At 43.1% G+C, this 18,144-nt stretch overlaps 1 protein-coding gene across 2 annotated transcripts in view; it reads left to right on the top strand.

Moving 5' to 3' along the window:
* Window positions 1-18,144, top strand: part of Magi2 (membrane associated guanylate kinase, WW and PDZ domain containing 2) — a 1,455,128-nt gene that overhangs the window by 1,347,441 nt on the left and 89,543 nt on the right. For both annotated transcript variants that reach the window (XM_052173111.1, XM_052173110.1), the window contains 4 exons: window positions 748-933; window positions 2,390-2,564; window positions 12,747-12,942; window positions 14,278-14,421. In XM_052173111.1, coding sequence (XP_052029071.1) covers window positions 748-933; window positions 2,390-2,564; window positions 12,747-12,942; window positions 14,278-14,421 — 701 coding nt within the window. The remainder of the gene's footprint in view (window positions 1-747; window positions 934-2,389; window positions 2,565-12,746; window positions 12,943-14,277; window positions 14,422-18,144) is intronic.

Raw genomic sequence — 18,144 nt, 5'->3', positions numbered from 1 at the left:
ATTAGCACTTGACATTAGCACGTTCCCCGGGTCACCTTGTGAAATGGAAAGGGAGAAATGATAGGACACGTGCTGCTCTGAAACCAAAGCCGATCAGAGGCCTGTGGTAAATTCTGCCACTTGGCCAGGAAGATGCTCCTTGGATTAGCAGGTACTGAGGGAATCTCCCCTTTCCTCCATTCCATAAAAAGGAGATACAGACTAAATTCCTGTCCCTGACTGTACCTTTCTGCACCACCATCTTCCAAGTTTGAGCTCTTTTCGCACACTCCACCACACCTCTGAACACCTGTGGTTCTCAAGAACTGGTATGCCCCAGGCTTTCCCAGGAAGCTGCTTAGAAATCCTCGATCCTTGTCTCTCATGTAGACATCCAGATCCCGAGGTTCAGATACGGCCCAGATGTCTGACCCTCACGAGTTTGACACCTCTCGAAATTCGAGAGCCTCAAGTGTTTGGGTTTAGAATGTGCCTGTCACTGCGAAGGACTTGAGTTAAGGAACTTGGGTCTTAGCAGTGTACACAGAATGACAGCTAGAAGAAAAGGTTGTGTTGCAAAGCTAAAGATGCTGATGAAGGAAAACCTTCTGATGTTGCTCTGAGGGAAATCCTTCTGATGCTGCTCTGAGGGAAAACCTTCTGATATTGCTCTGTTGTCTTAGTCTGGACTGAAAGGTAGAACATGTGCTGGCGATGTCCCTGATACCTATTGGTTGGTTTTTTTTTTTTTATTTGTTTGTTTTTTAGCTGTGCCCCATAAAATCGGACGAATCATTGATGGGAGCCCTGCAGATCGCTGTGCCAAACTCAAAGTGGGTGACCGGATCTTGGCAGTCAACGGCCAGTCTATCATCAACATGCCTCACGCTGACATTGTGAAGCTCATCAAGGATGCGGGTCTTAGTGTCACCCTTCGAATCATTCCTCAGGAGGGTGAGTGCCTAAGGTGGCCTTCCAGAGAGACGGACCATAGACACACTCACCTGGCATTCTGAGCCTACGCTCAGCTCTGTGACACTGCAGGCTCTGTGGTATGAATCCCCAAGGCTCAGGGTTACCAGAAGTCACCCCAGAGTTTTGGGCATACTAGTTTTGTGGAGATGTTAAGCTAGAACTCCCTCAACCAAGCAGGTAGCCGGCCACCTGACTTAGATTATAAAACAGAAGCTCCCAACTAGGAAGATTGGGAGACCATTAGGGAGTATCTAGTACTGTCTATGGACAATACTGACTGTCGAGGTTGGGGTGGGGATATGACTGTCAGCTAGTGAGTAGACATCGCAGATGCTTCGAAACATCCTTACGATGCTCAGGACAAGGCCTGTCGCAAAGGGTTATCTGACTCAAAATGTGAAGAGTACCAAGGTTGGGAGATAATAATAAAACATTTGGAGAAGACAGAGAAGTGGTTCGTGTCAGAATGCAAATAGGCCACCTCCCTTTGTTACCCAAGTACAAAAATAGGCAGGCAGACAGACAGACAGGCAATATTGGCCATAGTTTTGGTCAGTCATTTGAAGACACCAATCTGTAAAAGACAAGTCAGAGAAAATGAACTGTGAGTAAGAATATCTGCTATAGCTCCGTCATGCTTCTCCACCCTCTCAGTCTAGAGTATTGGCTCTGATTTTACCCTAACATGTGAGTGTCCTTTTCATTGAAATTTTATATTGTTATGAAAGATGAAAACCTATAAGCAGTATTTGAATAGCTTTATGAATCTCCCTGTGTGTAGAGTGCTTTTTTTTTCTTTCTGGAGAACTGTACAGAGGACTCTTAGTAAGACTGGTGAGGGACCAGAGAAGAGGTTGTAACAGCATCCATCAGCTTACGCAGATAGCTAGCTCCCTAGCTGCACTTTGGAAGCCTGGTAAGAGTTCTTGAGCTGGGAGTGGTAACGCACACAGTTTGTAAACCCAGCTCCTCAAGGTGGAGTTAGGATGGCCATTTCAGGACGTGCTGGGCTAAAGAGTGAGGCCGTACTGAAAGGGAGAGAAGGGAAGACAAACTAAGTCACAGGGTATTAGCTAGGACATTTCTCTCAGCAAGAAATCCCTATATTTTTAGCATATTAGAAAATGTGTCATGCTTGTGCCTTTGAACTGTTTTCTTGTGGTTTTAACACAGCGTTTTTACTTAGTTGGTTTTCCCCTGTGGCCTTTCCTTCCAACAAAATAGCAGGACTGCTCACAACTTTACCCAGGAATAGTTATAATTTATGAAGGAACACTCCTTCCAGGAACGGTGTGGACCTTAGTAAGTTTAACCTGCTAGGGAAAAGCCCTGCAGAAATCAAAATGACCAAGGAGGCACCAGGTCTCTGTTTGCTCCTTGCCTCTGCTCAGATGCCAACCTAACCACATCTGTCGCCTCCCTCCCTCCCCATCAGAACTCAACAGCCCAACGTCAGCACCCAGTTCAGAGAAGCAGAGCCCCATGGCCCAACAGCACAGCCCTCTGGCCCAGCAGAGCCCTCTGGCCCAGCCGAGCCCAGCCACCCCCAACAGCCCAGTCGCACAGCCAGCTCCTCCTCAACCTCTCCAGCTGCAAGGACATGAAAATAGGTAATGTTTGACCTCTGACCTTTCTGACTCTGAGAGGTCAGGGAGATGATGAAAGAATTCCTAGGGGGCTGTTTAGGAGGTTTTCATGCCATTGAAATTACCCGATGTGGGGTGTAGACTTTTAGATGGTTTCAGAGGGAGGGAGGAAAGGAGGGAGAAAGAAAGGGAGAGAGGGAGAGAGGGAGAGAGAGAGAGAGAGAGAGAGAGAGAGAGAGAATGAGAATGAATGTGTATTGTGCTGAATACCTTGTTTCATTAGTAAACCTAACTCAACATCCACCCTGCGGATATGCAGATGAGCTGGGGTTAGCTACCTGAGAGCTTAAGGAGCTTCTAGAATAAGAGCACAGGCAGAGGTCCTCTGGCAGGAGAGAGATCCAAGCATGGTTTTCCAAGGCCAGGGTTGTTGTGGAATAGGGCATGGGGAGAGCTAGAGGTCAACTGCTGAGAGTGACAGAAGCCACCCCTGAAGGCTCTCATAAGACTATTCCAAGTCCTCATGCGTGTCCTAGTAGAGTGGGGAGTTCCTATAGGTTCCAGGTTGGCAAATGTCATGGCTGGGTTTTCTTTTCTGAGACTCTCACTTGTTCCTAAAGAGCAAGCAGACAGGAGGCTGGCAGGAAAAAAAGAGTAGAAAGGGGGACTGCAGAAAAGCCTGGAGCCACAAACAGGGTGGTTTGGAACACACGACACAGCGTGGAGGGCAGGAGAGGCGGGAGGACTCCTACACAACCACAACTGTGCTTTGCCCTCCCCCAACCTACCGAGGGTCATCTGTCCCACACATGGGGACCTCCTGAACTAGTAACATGAATTAAGGTTCTTTGAGGCTCTAGAAGACAGAAGTGACATATAAAAAATGGTATCATCTTACTGTGACTAGTGTACATCAGAAAACCTGACTTGGGTTGAGCCACTAAAGAAATAGGTAAGGGCGTGGCCCCACATGTTCTTCCTTCCAACAAGAGAAAAATAGAACATATCTGAATGTGAATGCCCCCTTAGCCTTTCGTGTCCAACACTTTCGGAATAGCTTCTTCCACCAGTCCCCAGTCAGTGAAGATAGAGTCAGACTTTTTCGATATTCAGAGCTCTCTGGCCCAGTCACTCACACCACTTCCAAACAGTGGTTTTCTCTGTACCAGGGGTGACATTTCCATAAAACCCATTCTGCTGCTGCCATTTCCCCACCTGCTTTCATGGAAAACTGAGTGCCTGGCTGTCCTTGGCTGCTTATGTTTTAAACGTATGCTCGGGAGAAGAGAGGCCCAATTGAGCAAATGCTGCAGACATAAGAGCTTGACAACCGGAAAGAAGAGTTAAGTCCTGCTTGCCTCGGTAATGAGTCCCAGCTGTGCTTGCGAACACCACGCGGTGTGGGGATAGATTGCACTGGCTTTCCTGAGGATCCATCTGAGAGTCCAGAGGGAGGGCCTGAGCACACCTGCAGTCCCTCAGCCGGTCTCAGGCTCCTGCTCTTAGCTTTGCCATTGTAGATGAATTTTGTAACCCTTGTCTTCTTTCAGAATGCAACTGCCCTGAACTTGGGTTTTCCTTCTAGACTTGGGTGGGTAATCTCATCTCTACTGACTAGTTAATTCTCCTGGTCCCACTGGCCATCATCTCTTCAGAAAAGGTTCTCCTACCGTGAAGAGCAAAGCATGAGAGCATATTAAAGGTCCCTGGGGAGAGCAGCTGGCTAAGCCACTGTGGGCACCTAGCTCGAGACTTCCTCTCCCCTCCCCCACCTCATGGAAGCAATGGTCTTTGCAAACACTTTTTCCTTGACCACAAAATAAAATATTTCCTAAATCTAACATTAGCATGATTCAAATTTTTATAAATCACCAACATATTTGTTTCAGTAATATTAAGAACCTTTAATAGGCCTGTGCCCAGGTTCCCTGGCTTATATTTTTATTGTAAGTGGAGACTCATACATGTATGAGCAAAAAGATTCAATGATTTTACAGATATCAGAAACATGTGTATAGTCTCCTCCAAAGATCGCCGTGGTGTCAAAGGAAAACTCTTTGCCTGTTTGAACATCAGTCTAGAAATGCTGCCAAAGCAGTTCACATACCAAGTTCTTCCGCACAAGACGCGTCCACCGACATGTTATAGTGAGACATTTCAAACGAAAGAGCAGGATAAACTGCAAGGGCAATCTCGCTGAGAACTTCCATCTTGTAAACTAGACAAGTGCTTCTGGACACCATCTCCCTGGCTCCCATATCAACTTCCTATGCTGCCTATCTCTAGAATCACAGAATAATTCTAAGATGATTATAAATGAAAGCAAGAAAATAAAAAGGTAAAGAACTATGATAGAATATATTCCAAAACTAAATATGAAAAACAGCGTTCTCCTCTCCAATAAGGGTAATTGATCTGTGCCATTTAAAACCACAAGGCGGAGAGGCACTCCACCATCTTGGCTCCCAGACGCCAGAGAGATCTGACACCGCCAGGTATGCAGACATAGTCTGAGGCTAGCATCGCTTTGGTCTAAGCCTGTCAGGCTTTTGCAGGCACCCAGGCCCTGGGCAGCTCGGTGGGCTGTCTGTGTGCCAACCCAGTCAGGGGGCCGTTTGCCCTGCAGACTGCCCAACAATTGCAGGGGTGCTCCTTGCCATCTTGGCTACCAGACACCAGAGAAATCTAACAGAGAGAGCCAACTAGCAGACATAGCCCGAGGCTAACATCACTTGGGCATAAGTCTGTCAGGCTTTTACCTGGACTCAGGACCTGGGCAGCTTGGCGGGCCATTTGTGCACCAACCCGGTTGGGGGATCTTTTGCCCTGTGGAGGGATCAGCACTTGAAAAAGGTCCCCGCAGCATCTGCCATATTCGTTCCCTGAAGGAGCAGACGGGCAACACCAGATTCACAGAGACAATCCATGTATAGCATTGCTTGGGGCAGGACACACTAGGGCTCCAAGGGCACCCAAGAGGAGGGCAGCACATCAGCAATCTGTGCCATGGGAAACCCAGTCATCCAGAGGTGCTGAAATAGCCTTACAGGCTCACAGGAGGTTCAGACACCAGCCAGTGACAACAAGACCAACTAATGCCAGAGATAACAAGATGGCAAAAGGAAAACATAGAAACATTACTAACAGAAATCTAGGCAATATGGCAGCATCTGAACCCAATTCTCCAACAACATCAAGTCCTGGATATCCCAACACATGAGGAAAACAAGATTTGGATTTAAAATCACTGGTCATGATGCTGCTAGAGGAACACAAGAAGGACATAAATAAATCTATTAAAGAAATACATGGGAACATGAATAAGTTAGAAGCCCTTACAATGGAAACACAAAAAATCACTTAAAGAAATTCAGGAGAATATGGGTCAACAGATCACTTAAAGAAATGCAAAAATCACTTAAAGAAATGCAGGAGAAATTGAGTCAACAGGCAGAAGTCATGAAAGAGGAAACACAAAAATCTCTTAAAGAATTACAGTAAAACACAAACAAACAAGTGAAAGAACTGAACAAAACCATTCAGGATCTAAAAACAGAAGTAGAAACTAAGAAATCACAAAGGGAGACAACTTTGGAGATAGAAAACCTTGGGAAGAAAGCAGGGGCCATAGATGCAAATATCAACAACAGAATACAAGAGATGGAAAAAAGAATCTCAGATGCCAAAGATACCATAGAAACCATTGACTCAACAGTCAAAGAAAATGCAAAATGCAAAAATCTTGTAACCCAGAACATCCAGGAAATCCAGGACACAATGAGAAGACCAAACCTAAGGATTATAGGCATTGATGAGAGTGAAGATTTACAGCTGAAAGGGCCAGCAAATATCTTCAACAAAATTATGGAAGAAAACTTCCCTAACCTAAAGAGAGAGAGATGCCCATGAATATACAAGAAGCCTACAGAACTCCAAACAGACTGGACCAGAACAGAAATACCTCCCGTCACATAATAATCAAAACTCCAAATGTACTAAACAAAGAAAGAATATTAAAGGCAGTTAGAGAAAAAGGCCAAGTAATATAAAAAGGAAAACCTATCAGAATTACACCAGACTTCTCACCAGAGACCATGAAAGCTAGAGGATCCTGGGTGGATCGCATGCAGACTCTTAAGAGAACACAAATGTCAGCCAATACTGCTATACCCAGCAAAACTCTCATTCACCATAGATGGAGAAGCCAAGATATTCCATGACAAAAACCAAATTTACATAACAATATTTTTCCACAAACCCAGCCCTACAAAGAATAACAGGAGGAAAACTCCAATACAAGGAGGGAAACTACACCCTGGAAAAATCAAGATAGTAACTTTCTTTCATCAAACCCAAAAGAAGAAAACCAATCAAATATAAAAATAACATCAAAAATGACAGGAAGTAATAATCACTATTCCTTAATATCTCTTAAAATCAATGGACTCAATTCCCCAATAAAAAGACAGACTAACACACTGGATAAGGAAACAGGACCCTATATTTTGCTGCATACAGGAAACACACCTCAGTGTCAAAGACAACCACTACCTTAGAGTAAAAGGCTGGAAGACAATTTTACAAGCAAATGGTCTCAGGAAATGAGCCGGGAGTAGCCATTCTAATATCAGATAAAATTGACTTTCAACCTAAAATCATCAAAAGAGACACTGAGGGACACTTCTTGCTGGTCAAAGGAAAAATCCACTCTCCATTCTCAACATCTATGCTCCAAATGCAAGGGCACCATCATTTGTAAAAGAAATTTTACTAAAACTCAAAGCACACATTACACCTAACACAATAATTGTGGGTGACCTCAACACTCCACTTTACTCAATGAACCAATCAGAAAACAGAAACTAAACAGGGACACAGTGAAACTAATTGAAGCTTTGGACCAATTGGATTTAACAGATATATATATAGAACATTTCATCCTAAAGCAAAAGAATATACCTTTTTCTTAGCACCTCATGGTACCTTCTCCAAAATCGACCATATAATTGGTCACAAGACAGACCTCAATGAATATAAGAAGATAGAACTAATCCCTTGCCTCCTATCAGATCACTATGGAGTAAGAGTGGTCTTCAATAGCAACAAAAGCAACAGAAAGCCCACATACCCATGGAGGCTGAAAAATACTCTACTAAATGATACTTGGCAAAAGAAGAAATAAAGAAAGAAATCAAAGACTTTTTAGAATTTAACAAAAAGGAAGGCACAACATACCCAAATCTATGGGACATAATGAAAGCAGTGCTAAGAGGAAAACTCATAGCCCTGAGTAGCTCCAAAAAGAAAATGGAGAGAGCATACACTAGAAGCTTACTGGCACACGTGAAAACTCTGGAACAAAAAAGAAGCTAATTCACCCAGGAGGAGAAGAAGACAGGAAATCATCAAACTCAGGGCTGAAATCAATCAAGTGGAAACAAAGAGAACCATACAAAGAATCAACGAATCCAGGAGCTGGTTCTTTGAGAAAATCAACAAGATAGATAACCCCTTAGCCAGACTAACGAAAGGGCACAGAGACAGTATCAAAATTAACAAAATTAGAAATGAAAAGGGGGATATAACAACAGAAACTGGGGAAATTCAAAAAAATCATCATATCCTACTACAAAAGCCTATACTCAACACAACTAGAGAATCTGGAGGAAATGGACAATTTCCTAGACAGATACCAAACACCAAAATTAAATCAGGATCAAATAGATCATCTCAATGGTCCCATAACCCCTAAAGAAATAGAAGGGGTCATAGAAAGTCTTCCAACCAAAAAAAGCACAGGACCAGATGGTTTCAGTGAAGAATTCTATCAGACCTTCAAAGAAGATCTAACACCAATACTCTTCAAACTATTCCACAAAATAGAAACAGAAGGAACCCTACCCAACTCCTTCTATGAAGCCACAATTATGCTGATACCAAAACCACACAAAGATCCAACAAAGAAAGATAACTTCAGACCAATTTCCCTTATGAACATCAATGCAAAAATACTCAATAAAATTCTTGCCAACTGAATCCAAGAACACATCAAAACGATCATTCACCATGATCATATAGGCTTCATCCCAGGGATGCAGGGATAGTTCAATATCGGAAATCCATCAATGCAATCCACTACATAAACAAACTCAAAGAAAAAAAACCACATGGTCATTTCATTGGATGCTGAAAAAGCATTTGACACAATTCAGCATCCTTTCATGCTAAAAATCTTGGAAAGAACAGGAATTCAAGGCCCATACCTAAACATAGTAAATGCAATATACAGCAAACCGGTAGCCAACATCAAACTAAATGGAGAGAAACTTGAAGCAATCCCACTAAAATCAGGGTCTAGACAAGGCTGCCCCCTCTCTCCATATCTTTTCAATATTGTACTGGGGGTACTAGCTAGAGCAATTAGACAACATAAGGAGGTCAAAGGGATACAAATTGGATAAAAATTGGAAAGGAAGAAGTCAAACTATCACTATTTGCAGATGATATGATAGTCTACTTAAGTGACCCAAAAAATTCCACCAGAGAATTCCTACAGCTGATAAACAACTTCAGCAAAGTGGCTGGTTATAAAATCAACTCAAGCAAATCAGTAGCTTTCTTATACTCAAAGGATAAGCAGGCTGAGAAAGAAATTAGGGAAATGACACCCTTCACAATAGCCACAAACAACATAAAATATCTTGGTGTGACTCTAACCAAATAAGTGAAAGATCTGTATGACAAGAACTTCAAGTCTCTGAAGAAGAAAATCGAAGAAAACCTCAGAAAATTGAAAAATCTTCCATGTTCGTGGATTGGCAGGATTAATATAGTTAAAATGGCCATCTTGCCAAAAGCAATATACAGATTCATCACAATACCCATTGAAATCCCAACTCAGTTCTTCATAGACTTAGAAAGAGCAATTCTCCCTTCAGTGTTGCCGGAATGTGTAGGCTTCTAGAGCTGACTGTTCAGTATTGGATAACCAATCAGAAAACTCATCACTGCAGAAGAGCTCTTCCTCTCTCAGCCATCGTCAATGACTGTAACTCTTGAGCTTTCATGATCTCCCACCCCTGGAAATGGTTCAGAAAATGTTCACATTCTCTGGAAGATCTCCTGGGCAGCATTTCTTCGCCTTGGAACGTTAGCACACCATAAAACCTTACCAGAATTTACTATTTGCCATCTGTCTTTATCATCGCTAAAGTATCTTTAGTGATAGAATTAACAGCTACAAGAACTGGGTTGGTGACCTTCCTTTATATGTAGAATAACCTTTAAGAGTGCACGGTGTGTGTGTGTGTGTGTGTGTGTATGTGTGTGTGTGTGTGTGTGTGTATCTTCCTCTGTAAGGTGTGTTTGTCTGTCTGTATGTGGGCATGAATCTCCAAGCATGTGCAGAGGCCAGATGTTCATTGGGTATGTTTCCCAACCAAGTTTGCATCTTAACACAGAACTCACTAGTCAGTTGGACTGTCCGGCCAGCAAGGCCCAAGGACCCTTCTGTGCCCACTCACTAGAGCTGAGATTACAGGTACCGGCTGCTGGGCCCGGATTTATGTGGGTTGTCACGTTTATGCAGCAAGCACCTTACCAGCTTACTCATCTTCCTAGCCTGGAGCATGGCTTTTCCTCTTGATTTTTAATAACCGAATCCTCTTATTTTCTGCAGAGTGAAATATTTCACATATTCAGCCCAATTTAATTTTTGTTCTGGCCAGTGTAACACTCAAAGGCAGCAACATTCATAAAATAATTAAGCACAGTTTCCTTGTTAAAGAACACTTCGCATCCTCAAGAGTGACAATGGAAGAGAGGGGCGTTGGATGCTCGGTGACCAGGATGACAGCTGCGGCAAGCCCCGCCAGTTCTATTTCAGTCATCTGTCTAATCTTTGGGGAGAGTCTTGCATTTCCATCCTCCTTCACTATACCTCGTGACACAGCTGGTTGGAATCGGAGCGTATAATGGATATTTCATACCAATATCACACAGACCATAAAAATAAAGCAGCCCTGCTCTAACTTAAAACAGTGTGACACCCAAACCACCAAGCTAGCGATTTCTAGAAGGGAACCAACACACACTGCAAATGTCACCCAGTTCCTCCCCTCTTGTTTAATGCACGCTCTCGCATAGCTAAGCATTTTCTTCAAATCATACTTTAAAGGATTCTGTTCACAGCTTGTCGGGGAAGGGGGTGGTGGTGAGGGATAAAGCAAGACCTGATTTATACAGCTCCTAGGAGCAGTGTTTCCCCTCTCTGCAGGGTAAAGTAACAAATGCCACCTACTCAAAGGAGTGATTGAAACTACTTACTCCCTTCCTAGAAGGCCAGTAAACATGTCTGTTGTTCTAAACTCCCAGTATGCCTCCGCAAATATTGAGTTACAGCAGTGGTAATTGTTCAGGTGGACTTTTAAAATAATATTTGTTAGTAATCAGCACCAGTAAGAGCATGAACCAGTGACAAAGAATCTAGCAATGAGTGTAAAGTTCTAGAATTTTTGAACCTTTTCTCTGTGAGAAGTAGCTCCTCAATTCCACAAGGCATAGTAGGACACACTTGCAATCTGGTCACTCAGGAGGCTGATGGAGGCAGATCACAAACCCAACACCAGCCTGGGCTGCATAGTAGGCATTGTCTAAAAGAAATAAATACATGAATGAATAAATAAATAAATGGAATTTTTTAAAGGATTTTGCTCATTCTCCAAAATATTGCTTTAATTTAATTGCATCCACACTGCAGCATCGAGCAATGAAATATGAAATCAAAGTGTCTCTCTCTATTCCATGGTGCCGATCTTACCCACATCCCTATGATCCCACAATGCCTGGGGGTTGGCTGTCACGCCCCTTGTGACCTGGGAGTGCCCACAGCTTAGAGCAGTGGGGAAGCCTGCAGATTATTCTGCTGCTGTTGTGTGTATTAGTCCTCTCTGTGTTTATCAGCATGTAAGGACTAAAAGTAAGCCAGAGATGAATGTTGCCCTGGGCTGTTTTGCCTCTCTTCCTATCACATGATCGCAGCAGAATCCAGTGCTGATCCTGGTAGCTGTGCTTTCATGTTCAAACCTCTGCAACATAGCTCCCATTTTTTTCTTCCAATGAGCTGGTGGCTGTAGGCCTGCAGATGCTATGATCACGCCTTACTACCTCTCCTTTAATATCTGACATGCTCAAAAAGATATGACTTAACAGTTAAATAACCCTGGATTGGGGCTGGCGAGATGGCTCAGTGTTTCATAGCCCTTGCTCTTGCAGAAGACTGGGGTTCCGTTCCCAGTGTGCACATGGTGCCTCAGAGGTCTCCAGGTTCAGGGATCTGATGCTTTCCTCTGGCTGCTAAGGGCACTGCTCAACCGTACACACACACATGCACATGTACACACACAAGCACACACACACACGCACATGTACATACACAAGCATATAACACACATACAAAATAAGAACAAATAAAACTTTTTTAAAAACTAGCCATTCATAAACTATTTGGTGATCATCATTTCTGTTATGCTTATATGATATAATGATGACATTCCAAGAAGAGTGTGTGTGTGTGTGTGTTATGTGGGGGGCAGAGAAAGAAAGAGAGAAAGAGACAGAAGCAGAGGGCATAGCAGGGATAGAGCAGAGGAAAGGAGGAAGGCTAAGACATATTTTAATTCCTTAGATTTGTAATGATTGTGAGTTGGGCTTTTCTAAAGATTGCTTTAGTTGTGTGTACATGAGTATGTCTCTGTGTGGGTACACACACATGGGCACAGTACCTGCGGAGTGCAAGAAAGTCAAGTTCCCCGGAGTGTTTGTGAGCCACCTGACATAGGTGCTGGGAACGAACTTGGGTCCTCTGCAGGAGCAGTGCATGCTATTAACTACTAAGGCAGCCCTCCCTCTAATCCACCGAGTGTGCAGTTTTTAAATAACCAGTGGGAGAATACCCAGGGGGCCTTTTCCACAAGGTTCTGGTGAAAACATCACTTTTGTGTCAATTTCTTAATGAACCAAATGAAAGTATATTTGTTACAAATATTTAAATAATGCCATTTCTTTAATCTTCTTTAATCCTAAATATGTAACAAGACCAACTCAGGGATTTGGGTCCCACAAGCTGTGGTGGCTAGACTATACTTAGTTGTTCTGATCTCCTCAGAGCACCGAGATACCAAAGCAAACCCTTTTCCCTTCATCCAGCTACAGGTCAGAAGTCAAAGCAAGGCAAGATGTGAAGCCAGACATCCGGCAGCCTCCCTTCACTGACTACAGGCAGCCCCCTCTGGACTACAGGCAGCCCCCGGGAGGGGACTACTCCCAGCCCCCACCCTTGGACTACAGGCAGCACTCCCCGGACACCAGGCAGTACCCTCTGTCAGACTACAGGCAGCCACAGGTACCTCTGCTGGAGATTGTGGGGTCCCCATCCAGACTTTCTGATACACAAGGAATGTCACAGAAGGGTCGCAGAAGGGTCACAGAAGGGTCGCAGAAGGGTCACAGAAGGGAGACATCCCACTGGAGCAGAGAACCAGGGCTCTGGTACTAGTATTGATATCAGGGTCACACCTGCACCTCCAAAACGTCAAGGCATGAATAAATCTTTTCCAGAATAATTCAGACCAGTTCATCCATGAACCCAGCAGGAGTGAGTGGGCAGTCAAAATGAACTAATCCTTGATAATTAACCAGCTAACTCCAAGAACAACGGTCATTTTTAAGCTCCTGCTGGACTCCCGTGATACTGCTAATACAGAAATTTTTCCAGCCACTGGGGGTTTTTCAGACCCATAGTTTTTAAGTAACTCTCCTGCCCCCCACTCTGTGGTAAAGGGCCATGCCTCTATGCAGAAGACAAAGCCAAGGATCTCCTTATAATCTACCCTGCAGCCACCGTGATTGCCAAAAAGCCCCTGTGCACACAACAAAGGGCTCACCTATTTTCATATTGGTTGCGTTGGACAGACCTCCCGAGACTTCCTTAACCTGTCTGAACTTCCGTTTCCTCGAGGCTGGGGCTCCTTTATAGACCAAGGTAGAGGGTAACCTCTGTGAAAGGTATCAGGACCAGAGCTCAATGTCTAGCAAGCAGTCACCAAGTAATAGATATAAAGATAGAAATTAAGGACAATTTCCACTCTATCAGATTATACTGTGTCCCATTATTAAATTAAAGGCAACTTTATCCCCAAAGAGTTTAAGTAGATTAAAAGTCAGGAAGTCTTGCTCACGCTACCTTTTCAGGGAAAGAAAAACTGATTCTGTATCCTCTGACTTGATGTTCAGCATCTGAAAGATACAATCAGAACCTGTACAACTAAAAGACACAGTCAGAACCCCATTCAGGTTCACTCTTTAACTCAGAAAACTGTAGTTTTCTACACTTCCAGAGACACATCACTGATCGACAGACTTATGTGTGGTACTAACAGTAATGAGAAAATTTAGGAGAGATGACGTCATCCACATCCATACGTCATAAGTGCAGGATGATCAAGCGAACTGATGTGAGCTGTTCTGCTTCTGCTAACAGAGCAAAGTGAGCTGACCTGCGTGAGCCTTTGGAGCAGTGCCTTGCTTACTCAGTACTTGTAAAATCAGGAGGCGTCTGTCTTCCAGCACCTTGTCATTTGAACACATTAGCTATGGGGCGAGGGGACAGGAAAAGTGACCATTGAGGTCCCTCTGAGGCTAAACTACTCCATGTCCCATTTTCTCCCCACCCCCAAAGGATTTTGATTATTTCACTGTGGACATGGAGAAAGGAGCCAAAGGATTTGGATTCAGCATTCGTGGAGGAAGGGAATACAAGATGGATCTGTACGTGTTGAGATTGGCAGAGGATGGGCCGGCCATAAGGAACGGCAGGATGAGGGTAAGAAGCCTCGTGGTACGAACTCCTTGATCCTAATGAGAACTCCATTGTGGTGTTAGGAAGATGGTAAGGCATGCTCTCAGACAGGCACCTTTACCCTTTCTGTTTTTTTATAAGCTGATCTTTAAAGATTTGATCAACCATTTATAAGAAATTAGTAGCCAGCAGGAGGGGGTGGTGCATACCTGTAGTGCCTACACAGGGAGAGTGAGACAGGAGGATGACAAATTCAATCGAGGCCATAGTAATTTTGAGGCCATCCTGGGCAATATAGTATGACTCACACTCTCAAAAACACCACAAGATAAAAGACTATAATGTCTTTTGGTTTTCTGCTTATAAATGTCCACCAATTGATAAATCTCAACATACTGGTATTTTTCTCAAAAGAAAATAAAAGAAAAAGAAAGAACAGAAGAAGAAATAATTTGAAGTGAAGATAAGCTTTATTATTCTACTGTGGTTCAGTGATTTTACTTTCGTTGAGGTTGAATCTTTCAAGATTTATTTTCCCCTTTATGTTCCTCCCCTTCACATGTGTTAATCAAATGGCCTTTGTCTCTCTGGAAATATTTCCTTTTATTGACTTGGCTTTGGGCTTTGATATTGGACAGTTGGACACAATAAGAGAAAGGGGATTTGGCTTTTAGCACATAAGTTGCCCTTAAAAATTGGGACAATTAGACACTTTCAACTTGAGCTCAAGTTGAAGAGGGCTGTTTAATAGTCACCCCTCTTTGGGTGAGTGATTAAGGGAGTAGCTCATTCTACATCAACAGGTGCGAAACAACAGCTTATAACCCAGCCACGAATGGCACCAGCCACTGCATAATAAAAGTAGTTCTTCTTGTACATCTAGAATTCATCCTCACCAGCCTTCCTCACTTTTTAAGTTCGTGCAGATAAAACCTCTGTGACATGGAGATTCTAAAATCTGGGGTCCTTGTATTGAGCCTTGCCAACCGATTGCCCTGGGGAAAATGCACCTGCTACTTACCCCTACTTCCAAATCTAGCTTCCATAACTCTCTTTCCAGAGTCAAGGACTCATCTTCCAAGCAGAACAAGTACAAGTCACATCTCCCTCCCTCCTCTGCAGTCCTGACTAGATAAAAACTGGGAGATTGTGGAGGTGGAATTTTACCCAGACAGGACATATTCTAGATAAAGACAGTCCCTGCCCAGATATGATACTACCCTATATTCCATGCCAGAGGTATCACATGTGAAGAGATCTCCACATGGCTTCTCACCTCTATAGTTTCCCTCCAAACCAGAATGGCAAATTAATTTTTATAGAATTGTGTTTTTATTTATGGCGGAAATGTGCGCATGCCACAGACTGTATATGGAGGTCAGAGGACAGTTTGTGGCAGTGAGCTCTCTCCTTTCACTATACGTGGCATGAGGGTTGAAGTCAATGGTCAAACTTGCTGGAAAGAACCTATACCCGCTGTGGTCAGACTTGCTGGCAAGTACCTATACCCGCTGGACCACACGCCCAGGTCAGAACTACATTCACTCATGAGAGATTAAATACAATGAAATTCATCTTTGCAGTGCCAAAACAAATCAGCATAGTATGGAGATCATGAATGAAAAGACCAGAGCCTTCTAAGATAAGGAAGAAGAACCTCCTGCCCCACCTTTACTTCCTCCCCATGAATTTAGAGGTTGCCACATTTTTTAACCAAATTTAAGTGAATCACCACTAGGTGCATACAGTACTCCCAAGTCAGAGAAACTTAAATTGAGAGCAAAAAAATTTTAGAGCCTCAACCCTAAGCACAGGCCTTGTTAGCTAGTCTCAGAATCTGGCCGTATTTTGAGTCTGTAGAGGTTAAGGGCACAGCTGTGCTTGATCACAGCACCTTTGTCATAATTCACAGATACATTTAAATTACTTCAGCAGTGACCAGGATGGATCGATAGCTGTATGACTTATAGTTAAATTATTTTAAACTAATGCATGAACTGGATAATACGTAGGTTTGGGGATAGGAAAATCAATAATGAAGTCACTCAGGACCCTTTTCTGAGTTTATTACAGATTTCCATTTTGATATTCCTGGTGTCCAGGTATATGTGAAACTTGAATATCTGTACCAAACAAGGCTTTACAAGGCCTTATCAACCTCCCATGAATTATGACTTGGTTTATAATTTCTAAAACTCCTGAGACAACTAGGTGAGTTAGTTAGATTCATGAACTACCACTAAAAACAAACAAACAAACAAAAGCTCAAAAGGAAAAGCTAATATGAAGTTCTTCCCAGCCTTTGAATTACTATAACACATTTCTACCATATTAACATGATTTTGTCACCTCAAATTTCAATGTTCAATCTTTCCACACACACATGCACAAGTGCACACACACACACAAGTACACTTGGAACTGCACACATGATCGTATTCATTTGGTAGATACTATGCATATTCGCCATTTTTATTATCAAGAACATCCAAAAGAAAAACTCCAGTTACTTTTCTAACAGAAGCTAAGATTTAGCCTGATACCATAAAATTGTTCAAATCTAGATTACTACCAAGGAGCTGGGTGATTCTGTAATATGAATTAGTTGCTGTGCCCCTAGGTTTGGGGGATGGATAGTATAAACTTTAGATAGTTTATTGTACTGGATTTGAGCGTCTGCTTTTTTTTTTTTTTTTTTTTTTTTTTTTTTTTTTTTTTGAGCGTCTGCTTTTGAGAATCCTATTCCTGGTCATTTGTGTTAGTCTGGTTGTAGGCACATGATATTTTTTGAGTGGGGACACAGGAAAACCCAGGAGAAATACTAACACAAAATGAGGACATCATCTACTGAGGATTCTGGGACACTGTGGCACCCATCTCTTATTTTTAGGTTGTTTCTAGGCACCCAAGTGTCACCAAGAAAAATAGCATCAATCTTCATGGAACAGTTGAAGAGCAGCAGGTAGAGGGCGTGGGGAGGCAGCCGCCTCACCTGCTCCTCCTGGCTGCCTGCAGCCATGAGGGTTATTTTGGCAGACAGCTTTAGCAAATTAGGCTATTAGAGAAATTAGTTCTAACAAAGTTGAGAAGGATAAAATCTTCATAACTAATGAGTAAGTTTCTGGAACAAAGTTCTTAGAAATATAACCTCATTAAAAACTGAAAGTAAGTAGAAAACCACGGGCAAAGAAAAACGAGCTCACAAAATAGCTTTCTGGTAAAGCTCGGTGAAGCAGAGAGTGTAAGGAACTCCGGGATGAATGTGAGGCATTTGGTGGGAGGGAATGGTAGTTCGCAGCGCTTAAAAAAAATCTGGCAGCAGCAAACGGAAAGAGAATCTGAAAGGAGAAGGAGATGGTTCTGTGGGAGGTAGACAGGGGTAGAGGGTGGACGTGCAATGACGTGCAGGCTTCCCGTCCACAAACGCAGGGAAGGAGGCAAAATGCTTCATAGGAGGACAAGACATTCCGTGTCTATGTGGGATGGATTTTCTTGGACACAAAGAACATCCTTTATAACTTCATCAGAAGCTAGGTTCTATCCACATGTGCCTACTAACAGTTCACACTAGAGTCTGCCTGGCGTGGCCTTCAGAGTGACCCCAGACCTCAGCTGGATGAACAGGGTACAAGAACGACCCATCTTACCCAGGTGTCTTGTTTTCTTAGCCAAAAGAATCATTCATTGATTTAAACTTCTTTTGAATTTGTTAATTTTCTTCCTGGTCCAGACACATCTTAGCTTGAG

Source organism: Apodemus sylvaticus, chromosome 2 (assembly GCF_947179515.1).
Source record: "Apodemus sylvaticus chromosome 2, mApoSyl1.1, whole genome shotgun sequence".
Lineage (NCBI taxonomy): Eukaryota > Metazoa > Chordata > Mammalia > Rodentia > Muridae > Apodemus > Apodemus sylvaticus.
Note: the sequence above shows the minus strand (reverse complement) of the source record. Positions and strands in the feature narration are given on the sequence as shown.